This window comes from Puma concolor, chromosome F2 (assembly GCF_028749965.1).
Source record: "Puma concolor isolate L17-30 chromosome F2, mPumCon1.1.hap2, whole genome shotgun sequence".
Taxonomy (NCBI): Eukaryota; Metazoa; Chordata; class Mammalia; order Carnivora; family Felidae; genus Puma; species Puma concolor.
The window spans coordinates 55,580,754-55,594,674 of NC_141684.1; the positions used below are offsets into that span (position 1 = coordinate 55,580,754).

At 40.9% G+C, this 13,921-nt stretch overlaps 1 protein-coding gene across 1 annotated transcript in view; it reads right to left on the bottom strand.

Moving 5' to 3' along the window:
- The window catches only part of STMN2 (stathmin 2), a 47,378-nt gene extending 33,457 nt beyond the window's left edge, over positions 1 to 13,921 (bottom strand). Inside the window, exon 1 of the mRNA XM_025922757.2 lies at positions 13,697 to 13,921. Coding sequence (XP_025778542.2) covers positions 13,697 to 13,715 — 19 coding nt within the window. The 5' untranslated portion in view covers positions 13,716 to 13,921. The remainder of the gene's footprint in view (positions 1 to 13,696) is intronic.

The window sequence follows — 13,921 nt, forward strand, 5'->3', positions numbered from 1 at the left end:
TCAGGGTTATTCGTTATTTGTTGTTTATTTTTCATGAGCGACATCTTCCCTTTCTATTTAGATGGGTGAGCTTTCATTTGGCCAGGCAGGCAGGGCACAAAGTCCAGTGTTTTTCTCAAGTTACACTTTTCTGCATTTCTTCTCTAGGATATGTTGGAACATATACTGCAATTTGTGACCAATACAGACTGCAACTGGGAGCACCATTTTAAGGTTTCATTTTAAGAAAAATTTCAAAATTTGAAATCTAATTCTTTCAAAGCTCCCTAATTCAGTATTTCTTCCACTTGGAAAAAATTTTCATCCTAAATATTGAGTTTCATTTTCTTTTATTTGTTCTACTACAAAACTTTTTTCTTTTTTTCCAAGCCAAGTTTTTGGTTGATAGGAGAGATGCAGTTCTTTTCTCTCCACCTTGTGTTTTGGCTAGGTATTTCAGAACCTAGCTAGAATTTTTTTTTTTTTTTTTTTTTTAATGAGGAAATGCCTACATTTTCTTTAAAACTGAACTTTCCTACCCTGTGCAATGAACTTGTACATTGTATTATGAGCTTGTAAGGACTTATGTTATTTTAATGCTTTCATGTAAAGCTCCTCCTTTGTCATTATTCTATGTTTGTGAGAAAGTATGGAGAAATGGAGATTGCTATAATCAACAGAATCTAGTTTGAAAAAGACCTATGTAGCACTTATAAATGTAAGCACATATTTCTATCATGTTCTCAGTTATGTCATAAATACAGTTGCAAGTTTATATACCACACATTTATATTAAGTTTTAGAGGCAAAATATTTAAATGATCTTTTAGATTGGTAGTCAATTATTAACTAAGCCTTTGTAAAGTCAGAAACCCAACGAATGTTAATTTGATTTCTTAGTTTCTTTATTCTAGTCATTACATTCTGCTAACATCCTCTACATTTATAATGACTGGTACCTGAAACACTACTGACTGAAAAGGTGTTACTGTCATGAATGATTGAAGAATAATATGAAACTCTACGTATTCATAGCCTTGTACCACCACAGTCATTTAAGGAATACTATGTTCATATTGTTTGGCTCTCGTGTCTTTGTTGTACTTATCTACTAATGGAAGGAGAAGAGGGAGACTAAATTGATCCAGAGAGAAAAGCTCCTGGAGTTATCTCTGAAAGAAAAGGTCTAATTGGAAGAAGGGTGTTGGAAATGGCAGTAATAGGTCAGGAGAGTGCCAGGTAGGGAGAAGACTAGAGAATCAGGTGTGAAGGATTTTGCAACAGCCCAGTGATGGGGAGTGATGGGGTTCAGATGAACTTGATGGTTTAATAAGAATGTAAGGACAAGAGACTCTGTGTGTCTGGTGTGTGTGTGTGTGTGTGTGTGTGTGTGTGTGTGTGTGTGTGTTATGTCATATAATCCCCCCCTTTCCTGCCCTTTAAGAGACCTCAGTGTAGACTTTTACATCTTAATGTTTCTGGAATCAGTTTTTATTTCTATGGAATGTGACATCTTATGTAGATGAACCTTACTGGGCAGGCAAGGGTCATTTTTTTTTTGATATTTTATATGTATTTGAAGTAGGATGAGATATGAAATAGGACAGTGAAACATAAAATGAGAAATAAATGCAAGAGAAGTGTACTTTTAATTCTGGCATGTTCCCCAGAACGGATTTGCTTTTGGAGATATACTATACTGGCAGCTGCATCATAAATATATCAGCTCTCCCTCTGTCACAAAGAATTACTGAGTAGCGATCATTTCTTAAATTCCAAGTAATTTCTAGTAGATTTGTTACTACATGTGGAAATTTACAAAGTCCAAGAATTTAGATGTTTACTTTAAACGGTTATTTTTATTTAATATTTCCATCATCTGTTCAGGGAGTCTTGGATGGAGATTAATTTTTTTTATTAAAAGTGCTTGATATTCAATTGATTAGTTAATCCTCATAACGACCGTGTGATTTAAGTGGTATTATTTTCCCCATCCATAACTGAGAAAACTGTGGTATAGAAATGATAATTTGCACAAGGAGTATCTGATAATGACGAGTGGGGCAGGGTTCAAAACTATGTCCATCTAATATAAAACCCACTTCTAATCTGCCAGAATGCACTCTTACACATAACAGCAACATTCTTGACCTAAGCTTTTTTTGGGGCGGGGGGGGGGGGTGAAGGGGGAATTTATATTACTGTTTTAAATTTTCATACCATTTTGCACTCTTTTAAGTTCCATGACAAGTTGCTATTTCCTATTACACAGAGCTTTTCCTTTTTGTTTTTAACTTTTGGAGGCAGCTTTAAACCAAGCTTTCAGCACACCTGAACATCTGGGCTTGGGTTGCTTTGTCTAAGGTGGGCCTGCTTGTATAGTTGCTCAAGAGGGAAGACTTAGACTCAGAGGGTAGAGAAGGTCAAGGTGGTGCTGGCAAGGGGCAATCATGGAACCAGCAGAAAAATCTGTACTAAGTGTTACCTTTTCCTTGTCAACCCTCTCACATTTTCTATTTCTCTTTGCAGGGGCACCCCTGCTTTGCCCAGCAGCCCTCTTAGCTTGAGGGTACCATCTTGGGTCACTACTTACCACCGTTCCCTTGGGTTGGGGACTGTAATAAATTAAACTTCGGGTGACTTAGTTGCTGCTTCTCAGCCAATGCTCACTTAAGAATTCTAAAGAAGAATCTTGGATGAAACCTAAGCACAAGCCCCTCAAAATATCCGATACTGCTGTCCAAGCAAATCACTCAACATTTTATTTCAATTTATTATTTAGAAAGTATTTTTCAGGGGCGCCTGGGTGGCGCAGTCGGTTAAGCGTCCGACTTCAGCCAGGTCACGATCTCGCGGTCCGGGAGTTCGAGCCCCGCGTCGGGCTCTGGGCTGATGGCTCAGAGCCTGGAGCCTGTTTCCGATTCTGTGTCTCCCTCTCTCTCTGCCCCTCCCCCGTTCATGCTCTGTCTCTCTCTCTGTCCCAAAAATAAATAAACGTTGGAAAAAAAAAAAAAAAAAAGAAAGTATTTTTCAAAAAACAAAAGTCTCAGTTTCTTCACTCCTCGTTTCCTTGTTACTCATTCTAAATGTGCATTGGTATCTTGACGAGTAAAATATCCACTCATTCTATTTAATGACAAAAAAATGCAATGGGTTATATTTACAGAGTACTTGACAGGTACCAATCACTTTCACGTTTGCTTCCTTGGTTCTGAAAAGGACCCTCTGAAACAGACAAGGCAGTATGTTGCCACTTTACAGATGCTGCAGTAGAGGCAGAGAGAGAAAAAGTGACCTGACCAAAGTTGGTTAGCTGAGAGAGTAAAGACTAGAGCTCAGGGCGTCAGGATCCTGCTTCTGGCCTCTTCCTGCAATGCAGCACCAGCAGCATGTGGAGACGGGTGGAGCTGTTGGGGCTTAAGTCCTCTATTCTTTTGGGTCCACTTTGCTGAGCTGGTCAGAGGAGGGAACTCACACCAGAGGGCCATGCTTCTTCCCCCACTACTTCAGATACCTCACTGGTCACTGACATTAGGTTTAATCCAAGTGTGGTTCTGGACCAGAAGCATCAGCACCACCCAGAAGCTTGTTAGAAATGCAAATTAAGGAGACCCACCTCAGACCCACAGAATCAGAACTTCTTGGGGGTGGGATCTGAAGTTCCCAAGTGCTGCTGATGCTCAGTAAAATTTGAGAAACATTTTAACTAAGGGATTTCCTGGCTGGTCTGGTTGATAGAGGAGATTAGTTAAATATTTTAATTTTGTCCTTTGGGTAGATCACAGTACTTCCTAACTGATGTTCTTTGTGTATAATTATGTACTGTCTTGTAATAATTGTAGGGTAGTATAACAAAATTATTAAAGTGGTGGAGACTTCCAGGGGCAGCTGGGTGGCTCAGTAGGTTGAACGTTGGGACTCTTGATTTCAGCTCAGGTCTTGAGCTCATGGCTCAGGAATTCGAGCCCCACATTGGGCTCTGAGCTGACAGTGGAGCCTGCTTGGGATTCTTTCTCTCTCTCTCTCTGTTGCCTCCCCTGCTTATACTCGCTCTCTCTCTCTCTCTCTCTCTCAAAGTAAATAAATAAACTTAAAAGTGGTGGAGGCTTCCAGTGATGGTTTAAGTTACTACTATTGGTATTCAACTTTTTTGTAAGTACAGAATTTTGTCTTCTTCAAAAGACTAAATTCCCCAAGCATGAGAATCATGTTCATTTCTATTCTCACAATACTTGGCATAGGCTTCAGAGGAGAATTGGTGCTTGAATCTATTTTACTTTAGTAAATCTTGCCATTAACTATTAACGACATTGGACTAAAGACAAATATGTTTAGTGTGTGACTTCCCTCACATATGCATCTTTGATTACAGGACATATTTGATTATAGGACTTACAGGACTAAGTGCTAAACTTTATTAGTTTTATTTTTTATCAAAAAATCTTTATAATAATATATTATATATAATATGTAATATATATCACACATATTAAATTATATGATATATATTACACATATTATATGTTACACATTACACCATTATAATCATATATATACACATTTTACATATATATAATAATATATATATATATACATTTATATTTTATATATAAAATGTATATGTATATGGCCTGAAGCTTACACATATGAACTAGACCCAGTAAATTCTTTTGAGCTTAAATTTATTCATTTTAAACAGAGCAACATGTATACTATTCCCATTTCATAGGGACTATATGAAGATTAAGAAGGATACAGCAAGTAAATATTTTCTAAGAACTACAAGGTCCAACATAGATCATGCCATCTAACTTTTCTTTTGAACACTTTACATTTTCAATCTTCTGTGTCTGTCTGCTCTTTTGTTGTTGTTGTTGTTTTAATATAAAAGGAAAAAGTGAGTCTGAAGTAGAATGAGGATTTTCAAGTGACAGGAGTCTTGGATCATGTAATCTGTGCATCAAAAGACTAGAATTGACTCATAATTTTTCATGTGTTTGAGTGAGGATAATGAGAAGGATGCTAACTGGCACTTCTCAGATAAAGCTGCCAAGATTTAAATAACACAGTAGATATTGGTATTGGGAATAAAAAAGAACTTTGCAGTCATAAAGACAACATGTCTGGAAGCAGAGTTCCCAAAGAGGCTTCAGAAACTCTAGTGTCAGCTCAACTGCCTGACTAGCTTAGCGCCCCTCCCTGTGAGAGTCTGGAAGTGACTCTAGCAAGTAGAGTCACTAGCAAGTAACGTTTTGATAAAATTTTCGGGTCCCAGTGTTGCAACAGTCAATATCTTGTTAAGTTGAGCTTTGTCATGTGCATTAGGCTTCTATCTACTAGGAAGCCTGAACTAGAAGATTATCATTAGGTTTACTGTGAGTGGTTTTGCTGAATGGAAATCAAACTGTGGCTGCAGTTTATAGGAAAAAAAAAAATTCCCTAAAGAGGGAGTAGAGTGCTAATAAAAATGTAAAGTTTAAAATGCTCTCTTGTGTGAGTATTTGTAGAACTAGGTTTAGATAAATTTCATCCATGTCTTTTTATCCTGATATAAAGACTTACCACTGAAAAACTGAAAGACTAACAGATTCATATTCTGATGATCTATTGTTTTTTTTATTCTGATGATCTATTGTTTGTAATTACATAATTACTTGTGCTGTGGATGATGTACAAACTCTGACATCGAAAGTACAATTATTCTAAAAGAATAACTGTTAAATAAGCACTTTTACAGGCATTGCTTTATGGTTTTGGTTAAAAAAAAATCAGTCCCAGACAATATTATTTTAAGGTACTACACTAAAATTATCTACTTCTGGTCAACCTTTTTGAATTTTGTAATTTTTCCAAATATTAAGTATTTTAATCTGGAGGCCAACAAAATTGTGAGTGTGAAAAATCTTTAAAAAAAATGTTTTTAAAAAAATGTTTATTTTTGAGACAGAGAGAGACAGAGCATGAGTGGGGGAAGGGTAGAGCAATTGGGAGACACAGAATCCAAAGCAGGCTCCAGGCTCTGAGCTGTCAGCGCACAGCCTGACACGGGGCTAGAGCCCATGAGCTGTGATGTGAGATCATGACCTGAGCCGAAGTCAGATAGATGCCCAACTGACTGAGCTACCCAGGGGCCCAGCAAGTGAGAAAAATCTTAAAATTTTTGTTATGGTTTTATAGTCTAAGGTATGGCTGCTTCTCTTAAGTACAACTCCTAGAGAAGCTATATTTCCAGATGACTAGCAAAATGATTGCTGAAATGCATTAATTAACCTTTATATTCACATAAAAGTGTTTTGTGAGAACAAATGTACACAAAATGTTATCTTTAATCATGGTTAATAAAAATGGGTTATATAAACACAGGTTTTACTACTGCAAATGTCTCCTTGACAAATGACAGGACCTGATTCCTTTATTAAAAGATAATTAGCAATGTTTCACAAGGGATTCAGAGCCTTCCTCCTGCTTGCTTGCTTTTGACGTAATAAGATGAAGAGTCTTGGAGAACATCTAATGATTATACTAACTGTGGATGCCTGGGTTGTATATCTCCTTTAGTTCTAGATTTATTTCATAAAACAAAATATTGAAGTTAAATATCTGGTGTTTATGGAAGGAGGTAAGGGCCCATTTTAAAATGCGATAGCCATAATGATATTGATTACATTAAGTCAAGATTTTTTTTGTTTGTTTGTTTGTTTCCCCCCCAGACCTGGTCATCCTGTTGTGTCCCCACCCAAAGTCCCTGCTGATTTCTTAGCTGAGCCTTCAGACAGCCATGTGTTCCATACATTATACCCCCTCAGAGCTTTTTTTCCCTCAAAGCCTAAATCATGGCAATTATTCTTAATGAATCCCGGGTCAGGTCTTAAAAGAAATCATCAGGTTGAATGTATTTCCTCTTCAAAGTGTGTCTGTGCTAGCAAAGGATAAGAACATCTCAGGGTTGTTAGACAAAATGGAGGTTTCACAGGTTTGACCTCCATGGTGGGAACACTTCTGCCACGGAGCATATAAGAGTGGCTAGTACTGGTTAAAAGGACAGATTCTGGAACCAGATGGCCCCGGGCTCAAATTCTGTATCTAACTGTGTGACCTTGGGTGAAAATCACTTTATCTGTCTGTGCCTCAGTTTCCTCATCTGTAAAAGTACCTACTTTTTAGGATTATTGGATGATTAACATCACTAATATGTGCAAAGTGCTTAGTTCCTAGCCTTTTATATATGCTATATAAGGGTCAAATCAATAAATAAAAGTCATTTCTCATAGACACTCTATAAGGTTTAGGTCTACGCCAGAAAAATGAATCTTGAAAGAAAACAATGGCAGAGAAAAACCTGTTAATGAACAACAGCAACAACAACAACAACAACAAAGGAAGGGATAACCTTGAGGCTTAATCCAACTTTGTGTTGACTAACAGTATATCCTACCAACTTTGTGGCCAGTTCTATTTGGGACTATGCTTTTAGTGCCCTATTTGGGAAATGTTGTATTTCTAATTGGAGATATTTTATGTAGTATAATTTTTCAGGTTGCATTTCCAGAAATGTGGTAATGTTTGCATGGTCAGCCACCCACTGCATGGGAGGACTGACATATGGTATTTTTGATAGTATTCTTCAAAGACCATTTTTTTTCCTCTGGGTTGACTTTATTGAATAGTATCAAATAATGGAAGCCCTTTATTGGCTTAAGTAAGGAGAAAACACATGTGTAATCTGTTTCCAATGATGCACCCACACTCACTAAATTATTAATAATTTTCTGATGTGCTATCCAGAAAGAAATTCAATTGGGTAAGTAATAAGTATGGGATATGTTGAAAAGCAATTTTAGTACTGTTCCATCTTCTGTTTTAATTTCTACAATATGTGAGTATTTGCAGCAAATTAGCTATATGGCAAACGGGTTACAGACTTTTAGATTATCCCATAACTAAAAGGTTGTGTGTTGAACTTCTTGTTCTGCACATTGTTTTGCTAATAATAGTAAGCTAGCAATATTGATTTGTCATCTTCCCAACTGTGCCACAAGCCATATTCATTTTGTGTTAGATACACACACAGAGCCAAATTCTCATTTTCCACCTTTCTCTTGAAGGTCTTCTGCTGAGTGCTACAATATGAATATATTTTTAAAAATCCAATTAAGAGAAGGTGATGACAGAGAACACATAACTCCCAGAGGTATACAATCCCTAAAAGAATGAGTATGGAAACGAAATATTTTGTAAGGATTGCCATGCATTTGAAAATATTAAGACCTAATATCAAAGCTTATTGTGGGAGGAACATGTATATCACAGTTCTCTACTTCTAAATCTGGTATGTTTGGTGGTTAGAATCAGCATCATCTGGTAGTTTGTTAGGAATGCAGAATGTCTGGCCTCAATGAGACCTTCTGGATCAGAATTTGCATTTTAATGCAAATCACAGGTAATTCATATGCAGATTAAAATTAGCAGAACACAGTAATATGAAACTATTAAATATTTTACAGATGGATTATAGTTTCATGAAACATAAGAGAAAAAAAAATCCTTGCCAATGCAAACATGAAAAAAAATCCACTTTTGATGATCCTAAAAATTAGTTTCTGCTTGTTTTTGGTACCTCTCCTCAGATATCACTTTGTGTCTACGTTTTAACTGCTAGCCTGCAGGCTCCCTGAAGGTGGACATTGACATTCAGGTGTGTCCACAACATCTGAAGCACATTTTAAACAAATGAATAAGTAAATAATGTTTTTGTTTAATTTATTCCTTTATTCAAACATTAAAACATTCTCTTCCTAAATAATTTTGCTATTACCACTATTTTCTACCATTCATCCACTACAAACTCCCAAAAGTAACATAAGTGATGTAACAGCAAGGTAATGAAACTAGAAAGTAAAATCGTAACAGAATAACTAACCAGGGTCTACACCTACTTCCAAGTAGGTCTCCTTGAAAAGGTGAACAAACTCTTTTCATCCACTAGGGTAAAGTATGCCATTAATTTATTGAACAAGCAACTGAATGTTCCAGATTAAAAAAAAAAAAAAAAAGATTTTGTTAAATAGCATTTGAAACTGGGTTAAAAAAAATCAGGGGTGCCTGGATGGCTCAGTTGGTAAGGCATCTGACTTCTGCTCAGGTCATGATCTCACCATTTGTGAGTTCAAGCCCTGTGTCGGGCTCCGTGCTGACAGCTCAGAGCCCGGAGTCTCCTTAGGTATTGTGTCTCCCTCTCTCTCTGCCCCTCCCCTGCTTGTCCGCTGTCTCTGTCTCTCTCAAAAATAAACACACCCACACCCACACCCACACCCACACACACACACACACACACACACACACAAATCAATCATCTATTTCTTAAGAGAACTTGATTGCCCTCTAGTGGGGTGAAAGGTAATGTGGACTCCAAGGTTTTCCAATTGAGAGAAGTAGGAAAGAGAACTAGCCTCAGTTCTCTGATTTGGTCTTTTCTTCTTGTCTGACAGATGTCTTGCATTTGCATATAAGGTCACAGACCCTGAGACAACAGAATAGTGTGTATTGTCCCAAGAACCAATAGGAAATTGATGTGAGCTGGAATTAGGTATCAGCAGCTTGGGAGCAGCCACACCCAAAGCAAGTAGCTTTGGGCCAGCTTCATCCAGGCTTGTGAGCAAGGAGCTATTGCAGGGGAATAGGGCATATAAGTCAGTTCTGTTCAGTTGGAGTAAAAAACAGTGCTGATCGCTAAATCAGGAATTTTCCTAAAGATGGTCTGGATTCATTAATGAGAAAAATGCTCAGTTAAATATGTAATCGATTCATCTCCCAGTTCATTTTTAAGTATACAGATTTAACCTAAAATTCTGGATGATAGCAACTACTAGATATTCACAGAATTAAATAACTATTTCGATCCTAAAGTGTAGGGAGGAAAACTATCTTATTGTGTGAATCAGCTTTCTGGCACTCGGAAATGGCTGAAGGGCACTCTTGAATCTGGGTAAAATGTAACCTCTTGCAGCCTTTTCATCACAGAGAACGGGTTATTTGATAGAAGACATACTGGGCCACACGATTGAATGCTTATTCCAGAATCTATCCATTAATAATTAAAAAATCCCCAAAGTGAGCAAACGTGTTTTTAGTGCAACAAATAAAATCCTGCTAAAAATGTTAATGGTTAAGAGCAGAGGCAATTGTTCTAACAATAAAAATACTCCCCTCCCCCTTAGGATGGAATAATTTACTACAAATTACTTCACAAAACCATTGCGAATTGTAACTGAACAAAATTCCAGATTTTAATGTTAAAAACCATTCAATCTTAATTATTCATTATTTCAAAATGTACTTTCAGAGAATTTTAACATGTGTAGACAAATATCACCAGGTATTTTAATTTGTACCCTCATACTAGCCATGTGTATTAGGAATACACTGGGTCACATAATCCTTATTGCAGGCTCAGCTTACTCAGCAGGTATTAATCACATGTATCATTAATTGATAAGGTACTGCTGTTTCTTTTTTAGTTTTATCTTGAAAGCCTGACCAAATCCTCATTTTTCCACTTCTGGTTATTTATATATCCATTTAGAAGGCGCCCACTTCATTGGAGAAGATAATGGGGAATTCTATATGCACCTAGTACAATCATGCTGAATAATTGTTTAATGAATCAGGAAAAAGCACCCGCCCTGGTGATTAATTGATTAGGCTTTGCAACTGATACGATGTCAAAATCCGTGATTTTAATATTGCGGAGGTTGTACTTCTTTTCATGTTTTGCAAATACAGCTTACTCATGGCAGAAAGGACCCTTGCATTGTCATATTATGGGTGGGATTTTTATTAATGGGATAGTGGCTACCATTTCAAGATCCAGGTTTCTGTGCAGAATTGAGACTGTATCAAGAATCAGCAATTGGAAGATCAGTTTCAAAAAAAAAGAAAAAGAAAAAAAACAGTTAAGATTTTTTGCATAACCTGTATTTATATATTGATAGATATAACCTTATGGAATATACAGTGAAAATCATAACCTCTTAATTGTATATGTATAATTTTACCCATTGCAGTAACAATTATGTGCGGAGAATTTTCCAGCAATCTTTGGCACACAAATCCTACTCTTAGTAAGCACCTGCACGTAATATCCGACCCACATGAACATACGTGATCCGGACAGGGATTGAAAATACATTCGCTTTATAATGTAAAATGAACAACAGGACAAAAAACTCTTTTTTTAAGGGGTGGGGGAGAAGGCAGGGAGGAGTAGAAGGAAGAAAAGTGAGTGCAACAAAGGTTAATAATCCTTAATCAGATTCAATCACTTGAACCTTTTGAACACATAAGGCCGTTGAGTCATGAAATAATAATATTATAATGATAATGATTTAAAGTAATATTGATAATGATGAGTTTGTAGCCGCCCTCCTGCAGCAGAAACCTCTTGGTGGGGGTGCAGAGCGCAGAGCGAGATCGCCCCCGTCCCTCATTCTGAGAACCTTTCTGGACTTGCGGGTGAACCGCGAACTGTGCGAAGCGGGGGTAGCTCAGGACACTGCGCAGAAACCGGTCTCCCGGGCTGCACCCGCGGGGGCGAGCGCCCAGCTCGGGGGAGGGGAGTACAGGGCGCGGCGCTGGGCTCTGCAGGGCTGGCAGCGCTCCACGCGCCGGCTCGCCCAGTGCGCCCCCATCCGGCCAGCGGCTGACTGGTCTAGGTCGCAGCTGGGAGGGGTGGGGCCGAGCCGCGCCCCGCTGGATTAGTGAGGGTCCTCCTAGACTCTCCAAAGGGTCTTCGTCCCGGGAAATAATAGAGAACCGCGCGTGGGCCGAGGGTTTCAGCTAGGGGAAAGTGCCTGAGCTCCGAGGCTGGGGGAGAGCGAGAAGAGAAAAACCCTTCCCGCACCCCTGGGCAGGGGTCACCTCTGCGGTCTTGCGGCCGGCTGGGGTGGGGCCGCGCCTTTGTGTGGCCGGGCGGGGCTCGAGCCAGCTTTTCTGCAGAGCCACCCTCCGGGCTGGGAGGGGCTCGGCGCCAGGACCCAGAGCAAAGCCGGGTGCCTGCGCATCTCGAGGGGTGTCTGGGCTGTTCTGGACTGCGGGGCTGCAAAAAGGGGCTCTAGGACTGCAGACCGTTCAACAGCCTTTCCCCAGCTCCGTTTCCTTGCCAAGCCTCGGAGCCCGAGGTCTTCCCAGCACCACGGAAAGGGTGGGGCAGGGCGGAGCTGTGCAGAGAGAGCCCTGTCCATCGCTTTTTCCCTTCTCCGCAACCAGCACCGGGTCCCGGGGGAGGGGTGCTTCCAGCAGCCACCAGACCTCGGGTCCCTCCCTGCCTGTCCACCCCCGGGGCCACCGAGCGCCAGAACCGTGGGACACTAGAGGCGCACGACCGGTGGGGGATCTCTGTGTCTGGACTGTTCCTCTGATACAGGTTGAGCCTATGAAAATTGCCATTTTTTTCGGCCCTGTTTGACCTACAAGACGGGTATTTCGCGTGGCTCAATTTAAGAAGTTGGCCTCTCTTGGATCTGTATTATGATTATATCTACACACACCTAGGTTCCCGAAGCTTTTACCCAAAATGATCAATGAGTTCAAAGAAGCCTTCATCGGCGTCAATGTCTAGCCACCCTATGTGGTTTTGAAAAGAAAAATGTTAACCCACTTTTTCCCTCCTCTCTCTGTAAAACGGAACAATGAGGCCAGGGTCGGGAAGGCTAGGGCAATGGTCGGGTCTGTTTCGGAAACCGAGGCTGGGAGTCAGGAGCGCGAAGCGCGGGGCGTGGCCCTGCTGTCCCTCCTGGGCTGGGCTCCTGGGCGTCGCGCTGCGTTCCCCACCCGGCCCTCTTTCGGCTGATGCTGCTGCACCCCGCAGCGGTGAGGGCGCCGGCGCGGCTTCGCACAGGGTGGGGCCGTCCGCATTGTGCGCCCAGCGCTGCAGGTGCCTCCCCCTGGGACCGCTCGTCCTCACACAAAGAAACCCCACCCCAGTGCCTTCGAAACCGCTGTCCCTCCACCCCTCCCCACCGCGCGCTTCCCCGCCCCTGCAGCTGCCCACCCGCGCCCTCCAAGCCCTCCCCGACTTCCTCTCTCCTTCCCCTCCCTTTCCCTAAAACAAAGGAGCGTAGCACCCCCACCCCCGCCCTAACCTCCCCGCACCGCGCCCCAGGACTAGCGGTTTCTCCGACGAGACAATACCATAAAATTTGCCCCGTTCTCCACCCGTCCCCCCCCCCCCCCAGTCTCCACCCATCTTTCAAACAGCCTAGAAGGGACCGATTTGACTTCGCATTCTGTTTTTTCTTTCCCTCACCTTGCCCTCCTCTTCCCCATTTTCTTTTTTTAACTAGAGAAGAAATAAAGGATGTTACAAAGCACTTTCCAAAATGTCCCTTAACCCCATTTAAGGCAAACAGTAAAGGTAGCTCCCCCACCCCCCACGATTGAGCCCTAATTTTAAACATGGAAACAGAATAAATTCTCTACCCATGGGAGGGCAACTTACCTGCTTCTACCTTTCAAAAGAAAATTTTAGTTTTAGATTTCCATAGACACCCTCTTTGCCCTTCCCAAACCCCCAGAACTGCCTTCGTCCTTCCCGGTTCCTGTTTTACCCTTAACGTCTTTTTCTCTATAAAATATCTCTGAATGCCTTCAAAACTCTAAGAGAGAAGGTGAGAGGTGGGCTCCAGGTCGAGCCGAGGGAGAACGAGGCGCGATGCCTTACCCATTGCTGTTTTAGCCATTGTAGGGATGTGCAGATGCTGAGCGGTGGAGAAGGCGAAGGGTCCAGCTACAGCAGCGGAGAGAGCGAGAGAGAAGACTGAATAAGGCACTGAGTCTGCAGAGTGGGACCGTGCGAGAGAAAGAGCAAGAGGCAGGAGCCCATGAATAATTATCACTCAGAAGCTCAAGCAGATTGGCTCCCAAGGTCCCCTGACATGACTCCCGC